Below are 26,666 nucleotides of genomic sequence, written 5' to 3' on the forward strand. Positions count from 1 at the left end.
GTCTTATCGAGTGCTGCAGCAGCTGCCGGAGCAACAGATGACAGGCAGCAAACGGTTCTTGCTGATATTTCGAGTCAGGTACGGAGGTTAGAGGGCAATTCTGCCAAAACTTGTGCACTTAAAGATTAAAGATGGATTCTCTCTCAATCTCTACATGTGTTTAAATCACACAACCTGCAAGTCAGCTTCACTATCTCTAAAATACAGAACACTCAGTTAACCTGATGTTTGGCCAACTGACAACCAAACTTTGTACAAAAGCAGCCCTGTTGTGCCATTTGGAGAGTATTTCCAGATGATAGAAGTGTTTTTAGTTTTTTTGGAACACTCATCCATCACCACAAACTATTTTCACTCCCAGCTGCTGTTACTGTGTCAAACCAATCTGGCTCTACAGAGAATATTTGCTGATGTTTCCTGCAGCTAAGAAAATGCGAGTTTACTCTCATTTTATTGTTGCTACACCTGCCTTGTCATTTTTAGGTGAGCAGTAGGTTTTCATGAGGACATCACCACATGTTCTGATAATGCAAAGAAAACGGAGGCTGATGAAGGAGTTCAGCACGAGTTGTTGACGGTCCATAAAGATGACGGGGTCAGTCGGTCAGCCAATCCCTTGAGTCACCATCAGTAAGCCAGCCAGTTGGTTACTACTTTAGCCAGTAATTTTGCCAGGCAGCCAGCCAACCAATCAGTCAGGGACCCAAAAAAAACAGATTGCTGGCCAGCCGGTCCTTTTGTTAATCCACTCATCAGCAGCAGACCATCAGTAAGCCAGCAACCACCCAGCCAGCAACCCAACCAGGTGAGCCAGCCGACCTGTCAGTCAGCCGGTGTGTTAAGTATGTACACAACATTTCAATGAAAAATAAAAGGCATGAACCACAAGACCTTACAGGATGCCAAAAGATGAACACAAAGTCAACATACAGCAGTGTCTTCAGAAAATCGTCCTATCGCCCACAAACTGTCAGTTGCGAATATTTTGGAATAAGCCAGAAATAATTACAGATCCTGTTGCCAGACTAAAGGAGGAGAAACACAGCAGGGATGTCCTTATAAATTATCCACCATGGGACATAAACACAGAGTCAAAATAACATAAGGAAGCTGCATGACTGACATTACATCAGTTTATGTCATGATACATCATAAAGTCATGAAGTGAAGTCCCTATATACACTGATCAGGTATAACATTATGACCATCTGTGCAACTGAATGAAATCCAATACAGTGGCTCTGTCATGAATTCTACTCTGCAATGTTATAATTTCTCAGTTTTTAGGTTGAACTTCAGATCCAAATACTTACTTTAATAATTATTTGTCTAGTCATTTGTCTGTTTTAGTCAACAACGGTGTTTGGCCAGAACACGTTACTAATGTGTTAATGTAATAATGCTTCTTTCCCCAATAATAAGTACTATGAAAGGTTCAAAGAAAATGTAAGTATTAATATTACAGTTACTCCCTCCCAAAACCAATCATTGAGTTACTTTTTTTTAAATACCATGACAGTAACGTATTTGAAATCTAAAAGTTAATATTTATAGTCATTGCGCTTGCAACATTTAGCGGCTGGAAACATTCCCATTGCTTGGATTTTGCTAATCAAAGCTTGATTCTGTATGTTAGTTCAGATAAAGTATTGTATAGTGACCTGGTGTTTTTGCACCGAGGGACATCGGTTTCTATAGCAATATAACTCTTTTTGGACTTTGGCACAACACTGTGGTAACACCAGAACACAGTGCAATTATGTCAAGCTGTCCACTGTGTTTCCCTCAATAAACCAGTAAGTCAGGCATACAAGCCTTACACAGACACCTACATCAGACTCATTGGTTAGAAATCAGCATTGTACCTGTAGGAGACATTGGATTATGTGGTTCATTAGGGTCTTTTACACCCTAAACCTTTTATAAGTGCTGAGTGTAATGCAACAAGGTACAACTGACAGGCAGGAATAAGTACAGTAATATTAATTCTGAATTGATTAATTAATTATACATTACATTTTTTGAGGTGTCTGGTTTTAAGACAATAGTCCAAGACCTAAAGATATTATACTTTAAGCTGAAAATCCTTGCATTTAAGAAGCTTGTACTTCTCACCTAAAATCACCAAATCAATGGTGGAAACTTTTGATTGTATGTCTACCGATTAATCTTTTGTCTTACAGGTATAATATGCAACATTTGGAAATCAAGCTGGTTTCCACCCACTGTGTCAAATACTGATAAGTCATAGTATGTGGTGTTTCACAGATTGGTCAGAAGGAAGAGTCTCAGTACTTTTCAAGAGGTCGTGACAACATCTCTCAATATACCATCTATATCTAAAAAAACAATTAGAAACCAGTTACTGTAAGACCAGTTTTTACTTGGTGTGGACCTTCTATACAAAGTCTGTCAGTCCGTCAGAAAACATGGTTTGGATTGTGGTGTGTGTGTGTGTGTGTGTGTGTAAGAGAATAATGAAAAAGAGGCGCACAGAAACTAACCTGGACGTCAGTATTTAGCTGCTTTGATGAGAGCGAGAAAGTGACATCATCCTTTGTCTCTTACATGTTCACTGTGTCACTTTCTCTCTATTTTGTTTGTACACCGTCCATTTATTTTGGACGATCACTGCCTCTATTCCCGCCGTCCTTGATAGGATCACTTTCCATTACCGTGTCCTATAATGGCTTAAGTCCCGTGTTCATGTATGCCATCATTACGACAGCTCACCTCTCTCTCCACTCTCCGTCTCACTTTCCCCTGAACTATATATTTACAGTCTGTCATTCAAAAAGAGGCGTCCTGAAGCTACTCATTATCATTCCTGTGCATGAACTGGTGGGGAGACTTGGTGGCGGCCATATTGCTGCTAAAGTATTACAGCACACAATGTGAGCAGAGCCGACAGAACCACGACCCCGAGGGAGCGGGAAGCCGCAAAAGGAAAAGGATAATGGAAAAATGGAGGCTGAGTGGGAGGGAGATGTGAGCCCAAGAGATGCCGACATGTCTCTAACAGGCTAGCGGGAACCTGGAGGAGCTGGTGTCTGGGATTCACCACTTTCGTCTCATATCAGAAAAAGTCTCTGATTTGAATTTTAATTTTTCATATTTATTTTGCTAAGATCATTGATTGTGCATCTCATCTGTGAATATTTTCTGATAGTGTTCTTACCACTGAATTAAAACACACACACAAACACACACACACACACACTAAATTGATTACTACAAGCCATTTCCTGAAAAGCCATTTGGCAAATTCTGTGGACACTGAATGTCTCAAATCTGGAACAAGTTGCATTGTCTTCAGCCCTTCAGCCTGTGATTTGTTCAATAAACGGAGACTGTGTGAGAACTTCCATATCTTTGACACCTTCCCACTTTCACACCTTTGAATGGTCAGGGAGGAGTGGGAGGGGGTGGGAGGTGAGACACACACACACACACACAGAGAGAGAGAGCGGGAGAGCGAGAGAGAGAGAGAGAGAGAGAACTTGCATTCGTGGGCAAGTCATAGATAGAGAAATAGAATGAATAAAAATTATAAAACGTACACATGAAGATGATTTTTGTGCAGTTTTTACACTAAGATTGATTTTTAACTGGATTACATCAAATCAACAGCAGCCGTGGCAAATGCAAAATGCTGCAGCTGCACTTCTCTCTCCTCCATCCGACCCTGTTTTTCCAACTTCCCCTATCTTCCACTATCTTACTCTCTCTCTGGTTTAGCCCAGAAAACACAGCTGGAAACTGAAAGAGACAAGGGATAAAACTGAGAACCATACGGAGTCAGAGGTGTGCCGAAAAATAAATAAATAAATAAAAAGAGAAGGAGAGCAGCAATGAAAAAAACAGAGCGCAGACTGAAAGGAGGGAAGGCTGGACAAGAGAGGCCGTGAATGAACATGAGGGATGAAGGTGAAGAGAGAAGCAGGCGAGCAGTGATAGCCCCTCCCATAATCCTACTGCACTTCAGATGAACCTTCTGAGGGAGGAGAAAAAAAAAAAAACTCTCCCTTATTTCTTCTCTTTATCTAAGCTCTCCCATTCTCCCTCTCTGTCTAAGGTTTCCTTGCTCAGTCTCTGCCCTCCCTTCTCCTCTTACAACCCATTAGTGCTAATATACATGTAGAAACTGAAGTGCCCACTGTAGGAGCTGAGAAACAGTTTAATTGGTCACAAAACAGAAACAATGCAGTTTTCAAATCCATTCTATGGCGATTCTTTAGGAGCTGTCTGCCCCCTCCCCCCCTCGAAATACACAAAAATATCTGTCTGAGCATGGTGTGTGGGCCATCCTGCACTCCTCCCATTCAAAAGTAAACTAAATGTGCACAAATATTCTCTGTACTCTCCGTTTTATACATGTCTGCTCTTCTCCCTCCTCAGCCTCTCCCCTACTTTGTACAGATGTGGTGAGTAACTCAGTACATTTACTCAATTACTGCACTTGAGAACAATGTTGGGATACTTTAACTTTTTGTCCACTACAGTTCAGATATACTGTACTCTTAATTCCACCAACTATCTGACACTAATACATTTACAGATTCTGAATGTAAAATAACAAACTAATAAATAAAGATGTTTTATTATGTATTAACCACCTGGCAGTACATACTGTACACTGTTTAGAGCAAATTTAATAGCTGCTTTTTCTGTTCATTACTCTATAGCAAAAATATGATGAAATGTTCTTTTTTCACACCTTTGTTGTGCACATCTTGTGCAAAAATATGCACCATCAATGGCATCAAAAAGTGTGTCCTTTGTACATTATTCTTTGTACATTGCTACAATATACACTTTAATCTAGCTTTGACATGGGACTCATTAATTAATACACTCTGCTCTGCTATGCACTTCTACGATCTGCTCTAATTAGTTATAGCAGTGCTGAAAAGATATATTTCTGACCTGCTGCTGCCAGGTTGTTCAATAAATATTGGTCAAAGGAGACTTTGACAGGAAGCTTTTCATTACATTTTGGAAAATGTTTGCAGGAGGTAAAATTACACACTGTAGCTTTAAGCAAATTTTGATACATGTAACTTAGTACTTTAACTTCAGTAAAAACATTTAAGTGGTGCTTCGACATCTAGTGGGGTATTTATGTTAGGAAAAAACTTGCACTTGAATACTGAGTTTGTGTACTTCTATCACCTCTGAATCTGGATATGGAACAGGAAGTGGTGTGTAGATCAAAGCAGATGTGCTGAGCGTGCACACACAGCTGTGAGTGGGCAAAGGAGTTGTACAGCTATGATGCGTAACACACATAAATGCTACATGAGACTGTGTGTGTGTGAGTGAGAGAACCTCAGGCTTTTCCAGTGCAAATAAGTTCCTCTCCTCAACAGTCATTCTTGGTACACATCCAGAAAAACTGTTTATATTACGAATGTCCTGAAAAGGACCATGCTGAAAATTTGAGGAATAAAAGGAAAGAATAACCGCTTGGATATTCCCTACATGTGCAGCCAATAAGCCATATGAATACATACACATTTTGTCCCAAAAGTGTCCTCTCTTTTGTCTCTATAGGGACAAATGGGCATTTTAAACCTTCTGGCCACAGCAGCTTTTTTTCAATGTTTCACCATGAACTAGACTTTTCAGAATTTCCAAAACATGTCTGGTAACCTTCCACATGGCGGCTAAGGTGAAACGGGCTCAGCAATAACTACATAAATGTGGCACATTAGCTTTTGTGTATTATATTCAGTACAGGTGGGAACTGATAAAGAAAATAACCCCACCGCACCACTTTAATGCACAATAATAACATTTGCACAGCATCAGTACATGTTAAAGGCAGGGAAACAGATACCATGACTAATAAACACTGACATGATATCTGCCATGTCCTACAGGATTCACAGAGATTTTACAACTAACGGCTGAGTCATATGATGAGGAGGGAATTAGTGATAAACAGAACTAAGCCACAAAGTCTGTGTTTTCTGATATGGTTTGGCTTGATCATGAACAGGACCGGATATCATCTTGACTGCCCCATTCCAATCATTTTAATATGATTTACTCAAGTAATCATACATGCTGAACACGATCAGTCATCACAAGCCCTATATCAGTTTCTGTTCTTCTTCCTGTCCATTTATCTACTCAAGTATTAAAGGTTTTAATAATGGATTAATTTCACCATCAGGCTCAGACAGCTTTGGTCATTCTTTCCCCTTGGGGGTGTGTCGGGCTGCGGCCACGGGGAAACTATGAGCTGTGTGAAAAAGGGTAAAAGACTGTATAGAAGGCAAATATCCAGTAGCTTAAAATAAAATGCTGCCTGAGGATAAAAATAAAACGCTGCTGAAAATCTGCTGCCAAATGTGGTGTCGACTTTTGCACAAGGAGTGGGTGTTTTTATTCGACGTACAGTTGGTCTCATGGGTCTTTATAAGGGAGGAACATGAACATTTGTTATACCCTACTGCTGTACCACATTTATTAAACGAGAGGCATAACAAATTATTTTATTCACAATAAGAAAAACAATAAACAGTTTCCTGGTATTAAAACAAATTAGATAATTAATTAGTTTTGATACTAATGTTTTTGGCTTCACATGTTACAAACCTTTAATTAATCAGAACTTATTAGCTTCAAGTGTTGGGGAGTTAGAAATAATTGTTCCCTAATTAATATGCTAATTTATGCAGATGATTGCCTCAATATCCAATCTACTCCATATGGGATTACACACAGACATGGCAGCATGACTACATAATGCCCCCCTCACTACAGACTGTGGTGGCGGGACACAAAAAGGTGGTGAAGTTGTATGGTAATGCTATCTTAGCAGGTGGTGCAACATGGCAGCCTGAAAACAGGAACCACTCCTTATGAAGATGAGACTTATTCAAAACTAAAGAAAGCAAAATGATTCTTATTTTATGGTGAACACACACTAAAGAAATCATAGTTAAGAATACTATGTTCTATGTCTGCAAATAGACCTGTAAATCTTACACACTGGACCTTTAACTTAATCCAACAAGGCACAATGCTAATACTGAAATGAAAAGAAAGACCAAATCCTCTTTCCAGCTCTTTTTTCTCTATTATTCCATGTGTATCAGCACCAAATGCAGAAACCAATTCTGCTTCCATACAGTTATTTCTGAAGACTGATTACAACAATATCTGGTAATGTGAGGTATTAGGGTTTTAGAGAGATGGCCTAAACCAGCAGGGTCCTAAAAGACAGACAGTACAATCCTCTGCAATAAAGGTCAACCCAGATTAAAGGATTTAATGAGCCAGCCCCGACGATACACTCATTCCTCTTTAAGGCGTCTGGGCTGGAAATGGTCAAGTGACCTCAAGTATGTGTTTGTGAAGATTTTTCTCATCGTCTCATTTTGTTATTCATTCTGTGATGAGTAACAACAAATGTAGTCTCACATACTGAGAGGCCGTTTTATAGAGCTACACAGATATTTCTGCATGTGTACACAAAAGAAACCCAGGCTTCAATTACGCAGACAGCCCTCTGGGTTCTTACTCAACTTTAGGAAACTAACAAGTATGCACCCATGGGTTTGACAACACACAGTAATGTGCAGCCTATAAAACTATTGGCTAAACTACCCTCGGGAAACTGAAATGTTTTGAGTTTAAATCACTAACTCTGCTTTATCCAATAAAAAAAACAACAAAAAAGAAACACTAGGAGACCTGGAAGCCATTCTGACTTTTTGGTGACAAAAATTGATATGAGGGTAAAGAGTGGAATCATGGAAGAGTCAAACAAATTGTTTATTTTGGTCATAACAGTTTTATTGAATTAGTGTTGAATTAGGAAGTTAGATGCCATTAAACTTAAATTAGGTTCTATTTCAAATCTGTAAAGGCTGTATTTTGTGGCTGCTGTGGAGAGTCTGGTGATTGTTTCAGCCTCTGTATTAGTCTCACCTCACGCATTTTTCATGCATCTATGCCATATTATTACTGTTACAGTTAGTAATTCTTTCTGCACAGTGGAAATATTTCAATACTGTAAAAACAAACTTACTAAACTACTAAAAAATGTCTGAGTCAAGAGAAGAACCACTCTTGCTTAATTAAACACTATTCATGAGAGAAAAGAGAGTTTGGCTTTTAAATGTTCAACAGGATCACAGATTCTGAAAAAGTGCAGCAGCAGATCAGCCAGCATCGTCATAAAATGAGACCCTGACAAAAGTAATAGGGTTTCTATCCCCTCTTTATAACCCTTATGAAATCTGAATTCAAACAAAAGAAATAAACTGGCTAAGGTGGGAAATTTGGTGCAGTATAATGGAAGCATGACACATAAGATTCTTTTTTATAAATAATTTACCATAGTTTTAAACCCTAGTGTATTTATCATTGTCCCTAAAGGCAACAACAACATCAACACGCATCACATGAGAGCTGCAGCTGATGAGAGGTCAACGTTAGTACTGACTGTAATCAGAAATGTAAAAGAAATGTTATCAATTACGCCAATGTTTTGTTCTACCCTTGTTCATCTTTGATGTTTTCCAACACTTGCGGTATAACTGACACTATTTTGATGCCATCTCATTGCACCCTTTTCTTATTTGTCCATTTGGTTAAAACCTGATGTTCAATTCTGATTTAAATATGGTTAATATGTAGAAAATATTAACATATAAACATATATAGATATTAGTAACTCATTACTAACCTCTGTGACATCCATGACCTTGATGGCCGCCAGTTGTCCCGTCTTGACATGTCGACCCTGAGGAGAAAAACAGGACATTAGGATAAGTGAAAACATGGCATCATGGTAATATATAAAATGATGTGTCTATTGTTAAAGCCTGAATAGCTTAGGACAACTATGACCACAATATGACAATACTGATGCTTTTTTTCCTCTTATTGATGCTTTATATTGATGCTTTTTTTCCCCCTGAAGTTTTCAGCAAGTACAAGCACATGTCTATGCACATTGTTGGTAGGTTTCCGACGGTAGTTTCATAAGCTCAGTAAATATACAGGGCAATCGCTCGGCCATAAAAACAAAAGCCACAATCATAACAAGTGATTTGCCTCTACAATAGCGTGGTGAATCACAGGCGGTGGCCCAAACCTTCAGCATTCTTTCAGTCAACACACTGAAGACAGCGTTTTCAATGTGAGCTGCTGCAAGAAGGTAAAATTAACTCTCTTTAACTTTACATCATCTACACCATGAGAATGTAAAGTAGCAGCTGATAACATCTATAAAAAATAGTGACATAGACCCAAAAAACAAAAGAAACTTGTTTGAGTAAAGTTTTCAAAAGGAGAACAACTTTCAGGAACAATGAATTAGCAGACGCTTTTATCCAAAGTAACTTACACATGAGGTACGGGGGGGGGGGGGGGGTTGTTTTTTTAAATAGATTTAAGTGCAAAAGAAGATGCGGAAGAGTTCTGTTTTCAGCCGTTTCTTCAATAGTGGGAGTGAGTTTGCTTAGTGTGCAGAGTTTGGTAGCTCTGGTGTTTAGTCCACTTTAAACACCAGACAGACCAACAGAACAAGCACAGTATGGTCGGCCTGTCGAGCAGAGTAACAATGTGCAGACTGCGCAATGCGCAGACAGAGTCCCTTATCTGTGTTACTGTACCAAACATTATCTGAAGTGTTTTCACAGATGGGAAACTGGAGCAGGAATACAAACACACAGTGAGGGAGTATGTTAGTGCAGGTCTATGGAAACCTTTACGTCTGCATCATGTTTGGAGCCTGTGCGTCTCTGAACTGCCGCACGATCAGGTTACCTTTGTGTGACACCTGAGCCAGCGGCCCACAGTTTGAGTGAGGAGTGATTAACCCAATTTGGTTTAGCCACGGGGAGTGTTGTGTGTGTATGTGTGTGTCAGTGTGTGTGTGTGTGTGTGTGTGTGTGTGTGTGTGTGTGTGTCAGTGTGTGTGTGTAAAAGGGTCGAGGCTGATTTAGAAAGCAAACTGCAGGACCGACAAGGAAGCTAATCTCTGCTGATGTCGAACTGTGGGAAAGAGAGGGGGGAAGAAAAAAAAACCCACAATGGACCAAAAAAAAAAAAAAAGAGAGAGAGAATTAAGGAATAAGAAAAAAAGGATAGAGAGGATTGATGTCCCCAAATCCAACTTTGGAAGAAGTGTGTGCAAGAGAAGAGGGGTGTATAAATAGTGAGCAAATGTAAAGAATACAAATGTGCAGGTGGGCTGATATGTGAAACGTATCAACTGTCCAACACAAAGAGAAATGAGTGACGGCGTATGGGTGAGGGAAAAGTAGATTGGGGGGGGAGGCAAACAGCAGTTTCAGTGAAGAGAGGAAAAAAATTAAAAATACCATAATGAGAAATAATGTTTAAAACTGGACTTATTACAACAGTAAAATGTGTGTTTGTTTATGTGAACAGCCCAAGTCTCCCAAAGAAACATTGCCACAAACAATCAAATAACAAAAGCAATACTCCATTGGCAAAGTGTGTCCCTTGAAATCGTGCAAAGGATATTTTTTCCCCCCCGGGAGGATTCACTAAGAGTCTGTTTCTTTTTCACACACACACACGACCCGGCCACTGCGCAGCTCCAGAGAACCAATTAAAATAAAAACTATAACTAAAACCATTTAAGTATTAAAACTCAAACATTCAGGGAAAGTACAACTGATTACTAATTAGTAGTTTCACAATAAATAAACTGACTGTATGTAGTATGAAAAAGGTTGCTGACAGTGATGGTTAGCTCTATCATGCTTTCTGGTCTAATTTCCAGCAGCAGGTAACTACAGTGCAAAACCTCTACAGCTACAAACAGCAGACAGACAACGTAAGCAGCAAGTTAGAACCTAATGCAGTCAAAGTCTCAAACCTCTGTGTGTCTTTCCTGCACTGTGGACTGCTAGCAGGAATGTAGTGGAGTAGTGTGTGTGTGTGTGTGTGTGTGTGTGTGTGTGTGTGTGTGTGTGTGTGTGTGTGTGTGTGTGTGTGTGAACTAAACTCTCCAGTATCCATCTTTATGTAGCTTAATGTAGCTTGAGTCCTTTCCAACAACATGACCTTTACTTTTTACTCAGTTTTAGAGTTTGACTTTTCTTTCTCTCTGAAAACAGGAGTGCCTAACAGTTTGCAGCCACAAGGGAGCAAAAAGCAGCAAAGCTGTGTGTGTGTGTCTCTGTGTCTGTGTCTGTGCATTTCAGCTGATGATGCAGTTTTGTAATGGTTTGAGCACGTGTTGACTGGATTTACTCATAATCACATGTGCACAAAATCCATCTTTTGTGTATGAACTTAACATCCGTAATTTGTCCAATCTGTAGCGTAGTGCAGACTGCAGACTGCACACACACACACACACACACACACACACACACACACACTCTGCAAACCCACAATTCCTTTTTCTCACAAACCCTGAGGGTAACATATAGTACAGGAGCTGTACTGCTGTATCGAATGGACAACAATGACATCATGACAGATGCTGATTGATGTCCAAGTTTAAACAGACACACAACTTGTCTTTTTTCTTTCTTTGGAAAAGTCCTTGCAACAAAGACAAACCAATCACGTCACTCTGCGTGTGTGTGTGTGTGTGTTTGTAAGATGTAGCTGTGTGTTCTGACAGTTTCTTTTGTCTTTGACTGTGTAGGGCCTCAGTACCTCATCCTCCTGTTTACTGCCGGTTTTCATCCTTGTGAAGTTGGTTTTTATAAGGAAATAAGCAACAATGATGCTGTTTCTTTCCTGTCTGAAGGATGAACCAGTCTTGTGTGTGTGTGTGTGTGTGTGTGTGTGTGTGTGTGTGTGTGTGTGTGTGTGTGTGTGTGTGTGTGTGTAAGAGAAAGGTGACTTCAGAACCCAGACTGTAATAATTACAGCCCCTCCACCCCCAACACAGACACACAGACACGCACACAATGGTAAAAGATGATATCATCATCTTCTCTGGTTCCTTTGTTCAGAAACAAAACACGGGCCTTACTTTAAGGAAAATTCCAGATCATTTCCTGCAGTGTGGGTTTTATTTTCACCATTTTGTTGATGATCCCTGTCAATATCAGTATCATTTTCCTGACCAAGTTAATTACTGAGATCTGTGGATGCAGCAGTGTCACTCCATGTTATTTAACCAGGTTACAGTCAGCTTTCTCGAGAACTGTCACATAAATAGAAAAGCTGGTTTCTGAAACCAGGGTAGGAGATTTGTCATTTATCTAAACTACTTCTTCGAAGATGAAATGGAAGCCTAGTGCACCTTTATTGATGGTAAGGGAGGGAATATTTTAGCTTTTCACCAATACGTACAATTGCTGCATCATTGGGCTCAGACACCCTTGTACATTGTTTCTTCCTCAAGAACTCTCTTGCACAACATAAACAGACGTCATGGGGACCTCCAAACAAAATGAATGCTGAGATAACAGCAGAGGAAAAAAGCGACTACTTGAACGGTAGGTATGGAGATGTTGCAGAGGGGCTCATCAAGCTTTTCTTTAACACTTTCCGCTGTTCTTGTGGTGAGTCAAAGGTGCCCCAGAGATCATTTGAAACTGTCCCGCCAGTCATGTGCAAAAATGCATCTCAAGACTGCATAGTGGCAATTTCTGAAGACGTGATCTGACGCTCCAAACGAACGCAGGCCCCATGAGGTCGACATAATGCAAACACTAACATGTAGTTAAAAGCAAGTATATCTCTGGTCTCAGGATGACTGAAGGCTTATTAAAAGTGAAGCTACTATTAAGAGCAATGCCCCTGAGTACATAAGAGATCAAATTATTTTTAACTATTTTAACTACACAATATTAAGCAACATTAGTCTATAACTTCCATAACTTTAAGCATCTAAATGAGCTGACACTATTTAAAGGCTTCAATTTATCTCATTACATAGGGGCGGCAGTTGGTAGAGTAGCCACCCACCGACCATAGGATCAGAGGTTCGCGCCCCGCTCTTCCAGACCACCTGGGCAAGGCACTAAACCCCTAACAGTACATCCCTATTCCCAGCCCCACAGTTTCGGTCCCAAGGGTTGCATCAGGAAGGGCATCCAGCATAAAAACCGTTCCAAATCAGCATGCAGACTATTGAACCGCAACCCTGAAGCTCCAAGGACAAAAAATAAACACAAATTTGTAAAACAGGAAGTGAAAAATCCAAAAGATTCAAACAGTAAAACTGGGTTCAGTAGTGAGGTGTCCCTTAACAAAACACAATTCAGAATAAGCTCAGCTGTTCACTGAGGCCATATTACATGATTTCTAGGAATTAAAACAGAAGCAATGCTGTCGTACTGTTACAGTAACTACATGACTGTTACTTCCTACTGCAAAAAAAGAAGAAGACCTAAGAGGAATGTAAAACTTCAATAAATCTTTCAGTTGGCTTCTCTCGAAACCTTTTATAACCATGAATGTAGATAATGCAGTTATTGAAACTCTCTGTTAACACCTCCCAGCTGACTCCATGCGCCATTCAAACACGATATAATCCTCCTGTCATCCGACTCTCCCATGACTCATACCACGATCTATCTCCACTGTGCTTGGTCAAATCTGTGTGTGGGATGGTTTCCGTATCATGGAAAAGCCTGGAAGGCCCAGGAGGTGAGAGGCCATCTGTGTGGGTTTCAGTGCATTGGGCTCACGTGTTCTCAACACATTCTTCAGCTGAACCCCCCCACACAAACCACCCCCAGGCACATTTGTATTTGAGGGAAACACTTTGCTTTAGACTGTGTCTGAGATGAGGCGAAACCCTTGTCTCTGGCTCATGAAGCAAATATCTGTTTTTCATAGATTCTAGTGGTTTTATTTTGACTTTTGATTTTTCAAATGCACAGATGTAAACCTACAGCAGGTTTTAGACCGGACTCTCAGCAAAAGTTTCATCAGTCAAGTTTCGTGTTACAGATGCAGTGATTTGCACCATTTCCTCTAGTGTTAAGATAAGTTAACTTTTAGTGCAATAATAAAATCAGATCACTGCTGTTTGTATCAGAGGGTTTTCACTATGTATAATTTTACGTGCAATAAGTCCCATGCTGCAATGAACCTGTAGAGAACTTTGACAAACGCTTGTCAGCCTCTAACTCGCCGAGACCTGTGGAACCATTTGTTTACGTGCTGACAGTTTCACAGACTGCTAAATCACAGCAATCATCGTGCCTCAAACGAGCCCCACGGCAGACATTTACAGAAGATCATTCACATCCACACAATCTTTAAAGCTTTCTTAGCTCTGATCGCTCCTCTGTCCAATCATCACCCACCGAGGGAGGAGACAGCAGTTTTAATTAGGCCGCTTTCTCAGACTGGTGGGACCTGGCCCCACAGTTCATGAGTTGCACCCCACAACAATACTTTAGCTGGTGTGACTTGCAACATGTTCTGGGTTTCTCAGGAAAGTAGAATAGAATGAAGCTGAACCAAATACTGATCTGTGATCAGTTTTGCAACATTAATGCTGAATATACAATTTTTTTTTTCCCTGTCAAGATCAGGAAATCTGTTTTCTTGTTCATGTTTCTGGCAAAAAACACGTCTGGAGAAAAAGATCTGGAGAAAGAAAGTGGGATAAATAAAGATGAGGGGCAGGAACGAGGAGAAGGAGTTTGAGTGTTAGATAGTTTAAAGAGGAAGAAGAGGCTGAGACAATGACATCAGTTTGTGTGGGTGAGTGTGTAGAAAGATGGCCAGAAAGCTAAGATAAGGGAAGAAGGGAACTGTGCGACTTCCCCCTGAGGAAATGCCAGGGGAGTAGAGTCACACACACACACACACACACACACACACACGTTGCTAATAAATCCTATGCCATTGTAAAACAGGTAATATATACTTTCACATAATAATCTGTTATAAACACACCTGGATAGTTTTTGTTTAGCCTAAATTTGGACACAAGTCTGGTTCTGTTGAGCAAGTGTGTGCACATGTGTGTGTCTGTGTGCCTTGGTGTGCGTAAGCATCATAGTTTTGGGGACAAGGCGTTCTTTATTGCACCCTCTTGGCTTTGGGGCATAGACAAGGAGCCAGGTGCAAGCTTTGGTACACACACTTACACCAACACACATCATCACATGAAAAGATGCACAAAGACAGACACACACACTTTCTACTTCTGTAGCTCAGGAAGTGTGAAAACCATCCTCCCAATGGGTATTTTTTTGATCGAACCAGCGATGCATGTAGTTATTAAAACAAAACAATTCTAATCATTGTAATAATGACTTTCCACACCTCAGGGCATTTTTCAATAATGAGAAGCAGTTCATTATCCACCTATCCATCAACCTTATTGGTATTCTCTAAAAAGTCTGAAAACTGTTGAATATGTCAGACTAAAGCCCCAAAGTCTAAAGGTGTCTTTATGGAAAACATAACAGTCAGCAAATCTTCACATCTGAACAGCTGGAACCTGCAAATCTTGATAAACGACAATCGCCAACACTCTTTAAAGCTCACTAGCTCAGTAATTTGAAAATTCAAATTACAAATATTTCAAAAAAGACAGACAGGAGAATTTTTTTTGCATTTTGCTCGACAAATGAATTGATTAATACACAGATTGTTTTGAATGTGGTTGGAAATGAGTTTTTCAACAAATCACTTCTTTCTCTTTGCTCTGCCTGCTTTCCTTCGTGGGTTTACCTATAAATCATGAAATTTCATGTAACCAAGTGGTTTTACAATTGACAGATGACTTATTGTTGAGGCAAAAGGATGTTATAGATCATATTTTGGTCAAAATATCAATTCTGCGCAGTGCTTCACCACATTTTAACCAATTTATTATTTCACTTTTCACTGTTGTGCTGCTTCAGAGGAGTCACACTTCCTGTCTGGCCATTTATTGGCTGTGAGTGCGTCAGGTTCATCAGCACGCCCCATTGACACCGAACTCTATTCAGTTAACGGTTTAGATTTGCATTTGCTCCTGCAGCACCTGCAGAGTTGCTTGTTTGCACTGCATGGTATGACCATGATTTGTGCTGATGTGTTCCTTTCCATCAATATGCAGGGTGAAACACACAACTAAATATTCAGGCTTGTAATATTATAATTTGAATGCCAAGTACAGTATGTAAATCATGATTTACACGCTTCTGTCTGATATTACACATGACAAACTGTGGCCTCAAGTAACAAAAACAGTTTTAATTTTTTTTAAATAAGTTTCTTATTTGTCCTTCTCTGCCTAGTTCAAATTTTTAAAGGAGGAAGTGCCTGAGTTCAAGATTAATTTTAGGTAGAAAAATCTATTAGTGAAGGATGAGGAAATGTCTCTCTCAAGCTCAGTTTCTTTTGCTGCTTTGCTCTGAGTGCAAACAGAGAGCTCAGTGTAAGTAGGCCAAGAAAACAGCCTCACTCTGGGGAGCCACAGAGAAACAGAAAAGAAAGGATGGTCAATAACAAATCTCCATTGATGGCTTTAATGCAGTTTAAATAAACTGAGGCAGTATCACTATTCTTTGCACACCAACCAAAAAATAAATACTGAGTCTCTGACTTGGATGTTGGCCGGTGTTTTAAATAAGAACTTCTGATAGAAAATGTACAATATCTTTGAATATTTCATGTTTCAACAGGCATGCAGAACATACACTGTTTTACAAGCAAGATCTTCAGGGTTAATATGGGCACAATGAGGTAGAAAAAAGCAAATAAAAGGAAAAAGTCAAGACCCTAAAAGAGTCATACTGCAAAACTGTGACAGGGAGGAGAGGGAGGCAGAGATGCATTGCTGCTGTAATTAGATCTAGTAGTAGTAAAGGGGTTACATTCTGGGCACCGGTGCAACTTTCCATAACGTACCAGGTTATCAGTCCATTTTTAGCCACTCACAGAGGAAGGACAGCAGAGAAACTGACACCGCTCATAACCGGGACGACAAACCACAACATCAGGGATTTTCCACAGCCATGCAGAGGCAGCTGGGAGAATGCCGAGTCCCTTGAATCATCACAAACTACACCTAAAGACGGTTGAAGGAGTTATTAAAGTCTGTCTTTGAGATACAGCTGAGTCAAACAACAAAGATACTTCATTAGAAATGCGTGCGAGTCTTAAGGAAATGAGGCTTTAATTATCAGTTGATCGTTTCATGCTTCACACTCCAAGTCCAAAGGGTCAAAATCCGAAGAAGGTGCTGATGAATTTGCTGATAGTAAAGTCTGAGGACATCCTGATACGAGATGACCAGACGTCATCACGACATTCCTTCAACAGCCCTTTGAGCCAGGAGGATCAAGCAGAGACAACACAGCCGCCCAGCAGAGACAAAGACAAAGAGGAAGTCATAAAGAGCAGGAGAGAGGTGGATTATTCAGAAGGATGAGCAGATGAAGGCGTTTCTCTGTGTATTAGGTCCAGATCAGTGGACAAGATCTTGCTTTGTTTGTATGTGAACCATTTCTTTTCTGAGCTGTTCGCTGTATGAAAAAAAAAAAAAAAAAAAAAAAAGAAAAGTCTCTGTTCACTTCCTTCCTCAATTTACAACAAAGGAAAATGTACAAATCACAATTTGACCTAAATTAACGAACAAGAACTAGTCTGCAAGTGGACATAAGAGTTCAAGGGTGGTCTGGACCTGTAGATAGAAGACGCAAGACTTTCATTTATAAACAGTTTGGTCAATGGCAACGTAAATTCCTACTCATAAAAAAAAGAAAAACAAACAGTAAACCTGTAGTAATGTATTGGCAAATGTTTGGTACAGCTTGCACCAAAACGGTCTTTGGTAGGTGTCTCAAATTGTTTTGATGTTAACATATTATCATATTAGAAAATGTTGTCAGGTTTGTTTGTTGACATACTTAAAACACCTAAGACGACCCCCTGAAGAGACAGAGTCACTGCTTCCTTTCTTTATCAAAATGCCTCCATGTCTGAAGCCCTCCGGATGGAGCCCAGGTGAAGAAGGGGGAGTACACGGGAGGAATTAGCTCGCTGTCGGACGCAATTACCCCTGTTGGTCCTGAGATACGGTGCTGGCTCCGCCTCTACACGCTGTCCTCCCTCAACCAGAGAAGACACACTCGAGCGACTGCTGGAAGCTCATTATTCTCTCTCAGAGGCTCATTAGTGTTGATCTTGGCCGACTGCAGGTTGCAGAGATATGAATCGAGGAGTAGTACACTATTAAACAAATCCCATTAGAGAGGCCTGCTCGCAGCCGTGGGATGAGGATAGATAAAGAGATGGGGTAGGAAAGAAGCTAATGCTGCTTGTAGAAGTTGATAAAATCCAGCTGATTCGGTTTTATTGTTTTTAGCCACGATGGCTATGTTACACCAATGAGGTTCACAGTGGAATAAAAACTGCTGACTAAACTGCCAAGAAATCGAGTACATTCAATGTTTCATAAAGACTGTGGTGATCCTCTAATATGTCAAAAATTTGAACCTGTCCAATATCTGTTAATGGCCAAGTACATGCAGAACAAATGGCATCTTCCATATCCTAAGCTGTACTTGATGCTGCAGGCCTGGAGCAGTATGGGTTCCCCATCCATGCAGTAAAATAAGATGGTAAAGATGCTAAACATTAAATCTGCTTAAAATAGTAAAATTAGCATGTGCGCTATGAACATTTAGCTCAAAGCACCTGCCACAGTATAGCTTGAAACACCCAGAGATGGATCAATATGAGTGGTAATTTTGTTTCCATAAACTGTCAATCAGACTGAGAAGGAGTGACATTTCTAACCCTGACCTGTATTTGTTAATTCAAATTACACTGGTCCAGTGCCACTTACAGCTGTTGTGAGGTAAAGTAAAATGTATGTAAAACCATTTCTACTCAAATCTTTTAATCTCTTGAAATATAAACATAATCTCATATCAATGACAGGAACACCAGAGCATGAGCAAAGAAAAAGGCCAATCACTCAGAAACAGAGATGGACACAGGTAATGTAAAACACAGAGCATCTGTTTTTATCCCTTTGTCGGCTCACTGTTCTCTGTAGCTCCCTCCGTAACCCACAACTCCCACACAATCCATCTTATCTCCTTCCTGGCCTACAAACCTCCACCCACAAAGCCAACATCAGATGAGAGCCTGTTTGCTTCCTGCTTAAAAACAGGAGCAGGAAAGTCAGAAAGTGCCTCCAGTCAGCTTCTGCCTGGATGGTCATAGAGGGTTTGTTAATATATCCATGTGTTGAAGAATGAGTAAAATCGAGGAAGGAAAGATGGCAAATGGTGACTAAGGATGAATGACAATGATTCATCATGGCTCACTAACACTAATAATTAACAAAAATCTCCACAGATTCAATATCTAATGGTTGCCAAAAATCAAACGGCCTTCTATTGCTGGGGACTTCGTGTGGGCATCAGCAGCTTAAACTATTCATTTCTTTAGCATAGTTCAGGGATTCTAATCCTCTCACAACCCGCCATGAGCTCCCAGCCTAATTTTTCAAACACACTTCTTCAAAATGCAAATGACGAGAGTGAAAATTAGCAGTGACACAGGAGGAAATAGAAGTGACTCAGAGCGACACAGAAGCGAGGCTGACTAATCCACAGGGGCCAGAAGCTTCTTGCATTCTGCCTGGAAACCAGTGCTGAGTTCGAGCAGAGCGAGGCCACGCTAGGCTCCAGTGTTAACTCAGCTTTTTAGTCATGGTTGCCCGTGTTTTTAGTCCATCTGCCCTCTGAAGTAAGCGGGGGAACACTAACTGCTAAGTTACCACCCACTTTTTTACTTAACATAGATTGGCATCATAAGTCAAATAATGTCACTGTACTGCTCTTCATGACAGATTAAAATATACAGTGTCAAATAATGAGAAGATGATAAAACCGTAATGCAGATGGAAGAACCTGCATCATTTACACACTGGGTCCAAAACAGACCAGAGGACTACTCTGTCCAAAAGGGTCCCTAAAATCTGAGTCCACTTGTGTTCACTGACCCACAACAATGGCAAAGATCCCGTGGCTATAATTTGGACCTTGCTTCAATCCTTAATCAGGTCTTAATTACCAGGGGTTGAGATTATTGTCTAGCAGGACTTGGTTATATGGAATAAAAATGTATTTTAAGTTGTCAATACTGACTAAGCAATTACTCTTTACCTACAGATGATAAACCCTTCTGAACTGAAGAAGTATGTGATCTTCCTGTGGAACAAAGTCAGTGTGTTTCCACAAAAAAAGTTACTGATGATATTTTCACAATATGGTTAACGATGCAGTTCAACATACTGCATGTTTACAAATACAAACACAAAACTGAGTATTATAAAATATTTCAATGATAACCTTGTTATGACATTTTCGCTGGCTTCTAAGCAGCACTAAAGCAGGTTAACCATGCAGCGTTTCCTTGAGTGTTTCTGGGCCCTGCCCTCCCAGCTGCACAGCCCCCTCTGAGGAGGAGGGACACAGACCAACAGCGGCAGTGCAGCATGTGTGTGGGGTCAGCCGTGGCTCGTTTTGATGAGACACGTGTGCTGTGGTGATCAGCTGTGCGTCTCCTTTTGGCCTCATTTGTCTGTTCTGTGAGAAAGAGGCCGGTGGCCTACTTTCCTCAGCCACTAATGCAAGATGGCCACTCCTACAGCTGTCCTGCAGTCCTGCACAGGCAAATACTAAAAATGCTAATAAATACTGGACTGATCACCTAAAAGTCGTGACAATTAGATGATAGTTGATTGATCAGTAGATGATGATGAAGCAGCGATGATTTAATTTGTTTATAAGTAAAACAAAACATTTTCTGATTCCTTCTCAGATTTCTCCCTCTTCTGAGAATTTAGTGTTATATTCTGTTTCACATCGCATTCAATGCTGTGTCTTTTTATCATTGTTAGAAAAACAAATCAGCTGGATGATGTCACATTTGTGCTGGGCAAGTGCAGGTTTCTGTGTGTCTTTGAGTCACCCCATATGCAAACACAGTAAAATGACATATCAGGCTCCACAAAACCACAAACTAACATTATTAGGATACAAGTAAAAGGTGAGACGCACAGGTCCTAATGTAGTCTGGAACCACAAGTGCACTGGACAGTAATGTTCTTGGAACTTTGCCATTGCATATAACAATGTTGAAAGGGCCGCAGGGCATTTGTCATAAAGGAGCTAGAAGGGTCTAGGTGTCTGTGTGTGTGTGTGTGTGTGTGTGTGTGTGTGTGTGTGTGTGTGTATCATACGCTGCATCACCATGGAAACTGACTGTTTCTAAAAATAGGTCAAAGGTTAAAATCTGTCTGAATTGATATGACCCACTCTGAACAGGAAGAAACACAAAGAATTATGACAGTAAATTATGACAGTGAGCACAACTACATATAACTGAGTTACATGTGCAGCACGTGTTTATTTCTGTTTTTAATGTAACGTTCAAGTATTTGGACTTCCATGCTTGTCTTTCAAAGACAGTGTCAGATAACTGCTCATACATACACTGAAGTGAAAGATACTGCAAAACCATTCAAGATTTTCCATTTATTGAAATTTTCATAAAATCAGATACATCACATTAGAAACAAGGCCTTTCTTAGTTTTGTTTTGTTTGGCTTTCCCAACACGTTAGTTAATGTAGGGATGAGCACTTCTGAATAGAGCCAGCAGCCTCATTCAACAAACTTTTTTACAATAACCGAGTTAAGTCGTCAATCACCCCCCCCCCCCCCCCCTCCTAAACTACAACCCCCTCTATTTATCACATAACGTATGGTGCAGGGTGTTTGCAGGATTAAATGTAAATGCCTGTAGCAGAGGGGAGCTTCACCCCACTGTCACTTATTCAAAATACAGATGACCACAGGGCAGCAACACATGCAGCTGGCCTTGCTTCACATTCAGACATAAGAGCTTCCCTGTATTAAATATAATCAATCTCTGCACAGCGTCTGTGGATAATTCAGCATATTTTCTTATTTAGGCTCGTAACCCTACTGTTCCAAAAAGCCCCTCAGGACTGAAACTAATGCCACACTAACAAGAGACACTGACAGACACAGGAGGAAGACAGGACAGATTCCACCACAGTATGTAATACATGAGTGTATGTGGCTGAGCGAAACAGCTAGGCCCAGGTCCAATCCAAACCTCAGGTCTCTTGATGGTCTAAGCCCTTTGATACATGGTTCATAGGGTACTGCAATGTTTAATGATCTGGCAGATATACAAAAGCACCAGAATGTACAAGCGGAAGGAAGGAAGAAAGTAGGGAGGAGATCTTCAAAGAATGCCACACTGGGTCAATCTTTTCAGAAAAAGGTTAAAGAGAATTCTTCATGAATCCTCTTCTCCTCCTACTCCCCTGTCATTTAAAGGATGGGCCACATTCACCTGTGGAGCATCCGCGTGGGGCTTTTCTAGTAATATTCAGCTTCATCTCTACCCCTCACCAGACAGGCAGACAAGAAGCTGCTGTGAGACGACAGGACAAAGTCACAGGAAGCTTGTGGTTCAGATTATGACGAGATTTTGTTTTTCCTGTCAAGGACATCTTCTTGTAATGATTTCTACAAGGATGTAGCCAAGGATGCCGCCAAGGATGCCAACTACGCCCTCCATGTTCAGACACAAGGGCAAAGCAATCTCCACTGGAACTTTCTACTCTGGCATTTTTATCACCTCTTCAAAGGGCTCTAAGGATAATGAATGGCTTTTTTAATGGTGGGGGGGGACAGGTGGTGGCTCTGGTAAATATAGGGCCCTGCACTGGCAAGGAGTGAGGTCTGAAGGAGGTTTCACATTCGCAGCGGCTTGTAATAAAAGAGAGCGGGTCTTTTTTCAGGGCAGGGATGGGTGAGGCACACTTAATTAGGAAAGAGATGATTTAACGGCCAGTGAAAACACAGCTGAAAAAAGAAAAGCAGGGTGGCGGGTGGGCAGAGAGAGGAAACCTTAAACAAAGGTGTGGATAACACTGGGGCTCTGTTGCTCAGTTTAGCACTTTTTAGCTCTTTTCTTTTTGAAAAAGTGATGACGAAAATAAGTGCACTAAAATGCTCCAGAAGGGCTTACAGAAACACTGCTTCGAAAGCAAACCGAGAAAAACATTTCAAAATGACAATCGATGAAACCTACATCGCAACAAGGGAGAATAACAAAAATCTCTTTAGATATTCTGCAGCTGATGCTGAAGCCCTTCCAAGATGAGCTTCCCTGGTAAATACCTCAAAAAGAATTAGACAAGCCACAGTGACACAGTATTTTAGTTCAGCTTTTTGGATTCTCAGACATGAAATCTTAAAGATTTGACAATAATAGGGATTTTTCTTCCCTCACAATACAACAAAATGTTATAAACACACTGCGTGGAAGTACTTCCAGTAATGGTTGTTGAAGGTGACATCCTGGGTATTTGCATCAATACCCGGCAGCTAATGTACGTCCCTAAATGCGACCATAATCTGCAAGAGGTTGATAACTAAATTAAGAATCCTTTCAATCTGCCAACCTGAAATGTTTCAAGCCTGGTGCAGGCTAGTTATCAAACTGCACACCTGTAAAGGACTGGACACTGTCTTTATTAGAAATCTGAATTGATTTCTAATAATGTTTACTGCAGGCCTAAATCCTAAATTTCTTTTGTTTTAATTCCAGCAAGTTCCTGGGCGACTGCCCGTGTTAGATAACATTTAAAATTCTGTGTGTTTTCAACAGGTATGTAAACATTCAGGCAATAGCTTGTTGAATTCACCAATATTTCACCACGTTTCAGACAACTGCTTTATCCATGTGACGTAAACATAAGCCAACAATGTTGACAGAACCAATCATCGTGAGCAACACATTTTGCTACACTGCTGCAGCCTCTTAGAAGTAGAAGACACCATTGACTCTGTTTAAGTTCAATCCAACACGAAAGGGGGTTTTCTGCATGGAGATCATTGTGACGACCATTACATAGGGTCGCCATAAAGAAGTCAAAGGTCACACTATTAATGGTGTGTAATGTCTCTCTTCACAGTGCTCCCGCATGCCAACACTAAACTAAAGGGCCTCTGTGTGATGTGCAACCCTGCTTATTTGCCTGCAGGTTCGTGCCTGTATATAATCGCTTACAGTGTGTTTTGATGTAAAAAGGTCCAGCATCATTTCCTGTAATTTTATTTACTAAACAACCTGTAACCTGTAACAGCTACAGCTACTGTATCTCATCTACGAAGGGCAATTTTCTGACTTTGGCACAGGACCACGATGCCTCAATCATTAATGATTTCACATTAAAGCATTGTTTCAGCATTTGCTGAAGCTTATACAGTGAAACGGTCTTTGAGCAGTTTCCCAGCGGAGAATTAGAACCCCCTATTTAACAGCCACAGTGGAAATACAATCCAAGGCATGGGGGAATGGGGGCAAAACCAGCCCAGAGTTCAGTTTTGTGGGGGAAAATGCTCCTTTAAAGTGCCACAGAGCTGCCACGCAGAGCTGTGGGATTATGAGGAATAAGGAGTAATTCACTCAAAGCCTAAAGTCAACAGTAAGTGCACTAACGCTGGCTCACTTCTGCTGAAGGAGGGGGGCTGATCTGAGCCCAGATTAGCTGGTAGCATAACTACTGGTGGATGAACAACCACATGTCCTAAACACTAACTGTGCTGCTAAAACCAGATAAGTGATGACCACACACCCTCGTTTGTTTTTTTATTTGCTTGACCTTCATTTATTTTAAGCTTAAAGAAAAACATTATGAGCTGAAACATAACTAACTAAAATTAGTGCATTGTGATTGTATGGCTCCGCAAACCACTGACAATGTCTGCCCAGACTCATGTTCAAGTCCGTTCATCTATGAGTGATGAAATTCCCTTCTGGTTTTTCTGAGATACTGCAAAATGGCTGGATCAAGAACAAATTTTTCCTTTTCTAAATTTTAAGAAAGTTCATTACGGTCCCTGTGATTTCCAAGAATGGGAAGGACACGAGAGTACAGTGGCCTTGAACTTTGACCTTTGACAAACTTAGCCTTAGCAGGTCATCCGTAAGTCCAAAGGGATGTTTGTGCCCATTCCCTCAAGGCGTTTCCAAGATATCACAGTGACAAGAATAAAAAAAGATGTGAGGACACAGTGACCCCCAAAATTGAAACAGTTCATCCTGTCTCTAACTGGACATTTGTGGCAAAAAAAATAAAAGATCCCCTAAATCAGTCATGAGATATTCCATTTACAAGAATGGATGGACTTCCCCACTGTGGCCTTTGACCCCCTATTTAAAATCAGCTCGTATATAAAGCCTGGGGGATATTTGTGCCAAAGGCATGACTGTTACACTGGATGGTAGAGACAGATGTGTGGTCACAGTCACTGTGACCCATAAAATCTAATCAGTTCAACATTGTGGTAAAAATGTATTTATCGCAATATATAAAATTGCACAAAAAATCTTGCAATGCTAGTTTTTTTCCCATGATGCAGCAGAATGAAAATATAGATTCAAGTTGAAGCTCAATACAGACATAAAATGAAATAGCATGTGTTGTTCTAAGCAATAATGTGCAGCCATTGTTTCCAGCTGACTAATATTTAGCTGGTGGTTATTCTAAAAGTAATGAAGTACCTTCTGACCTGGTTTCAGCTCCACCCAACCTTTTCCTTTTGTGAACATCAACACATGACAACAGGCTTTTTGACATGTTCAGTAGGCTGGTGTGTGTGATATGCAGCCGAAGCATGAAAAAAACCTTTATGGTCTGAGAGTCTCTTTAGTGGAGCATCTTAATATGTGTGCAGCAATTTGCGTTCATTTCTAACAGCAAAAACCCCCCAAATTCTTGTCTTCTTACAACAGTCATGGTCAAACAAAGCAGCGGCAGCCCCTCCTCCCTGTCAACACACTGACCCACAATTCAGCTCTGCTGCCCTATGCTATAAATAGACAGAGATTTAACCTGCAGCTAGGGAGGGAGATAATGAAAGGGTGGTGCAGGAGATAGAGAGATGAGGACACAGACAAACAGGAGCAGAGAGGCCCTTGATGTTCATATGCTATATGTATATCTGATTTGCCTTGGATGATATTGTTCCCACAAGTGTAACTTGTATCTGACAAAAGATAAATAAATATGTGCCAGCAGTGTTAAATAGTCCTGTAAATTATCAGAAGCCACAGGAGGTCACATCCATCTGTCCTCCAGACAAATTAGTTCCAGTGCAGCTTTTTTGTTGCCTTTCTGCTTCAGTAGATAAGTGACTGTGGACAGACAAGAGTTATATGAGGAGGAAAGCTGATCAAACAATCAAAAAACATCCTCTGTTATAAAGTAAAAACTCTAAAAATCCTAGGATGTGTTGTATCAAGGTCATCTGGAACATATATATTTGAATTATATGTCGAAGAATTAACAATGTTTTATTATTAATGTATTCTTTAAAGCAAAAGAAAAAAAAACATACTCATATATACAACTTTACACGCTATTACTTCAGTATCCTCCCCCCAATTACTTTTTGTAGAAATATTTTCTGGGCCAGTTAGCTCAGTCATGCTAATAACGCCAAGCTCATGGGTTCAATCCCCATACTGGCCATTGAGAAGCAGGATGCAAGCCACTCTTTATTGTGAACCAGCTAGTTCAGCCAGTAGACCATAATGTCAGAGTCGTGGGTTCAAGCCCCACGTTGTGAGCAGTGGTTATGGGGGCAGTGGTTATGGGGGCCTGGTGCCTTGGTGGTAGAGCATTGGGTTGGGAAG

At 40.5% G+C, this 26,666-nt stretch overlaps 1 protein-coding gene across 8 annotated transcripts in view; it reads right to left on the reverse strand.

Annotated features, from left to right (window-relative positions):
• map4k4 (mitogen-activated protein kinase kinase kinase kinase 4) overlaps window positions 1-26,666 on the reverse strand; it is an 88,084-nt gene that overhangs the window by 40,454 nt on the left and 20,964 nt on the right. For all 8 annotated transcript variants that reach the window (XR_010915133.1, XM_067515050.1, XM_067515049.1 and 5 more), the window contains exon 3: window positions 8,702-8,758. Coding sequence is in view for 7 of the 8 variants with exons in the window: in XM_067515050.1 (XP_067371151.1) it covers window positions 8,702-8,758 (57 nt within the window). In the remaining variant the exon portion in view is untranslated. The remainder of the gene's footprint in view (window positions 1-8,701; window positions 8,759-26,666) is intronic.

Source organism: Channa argus, chromosome 9 (assembly GCF_033026475.1).
Source record: "Channa argus isolate prfri chromosome 9, Channa argus male v1.0, whole genome shotgun sequence".
NCBI classification, from domain to species: Eukaryota; Metazoa; Chordata; class Actinopteri; order Anabantiformes; family Channidae; genus Channa; species Channa argus.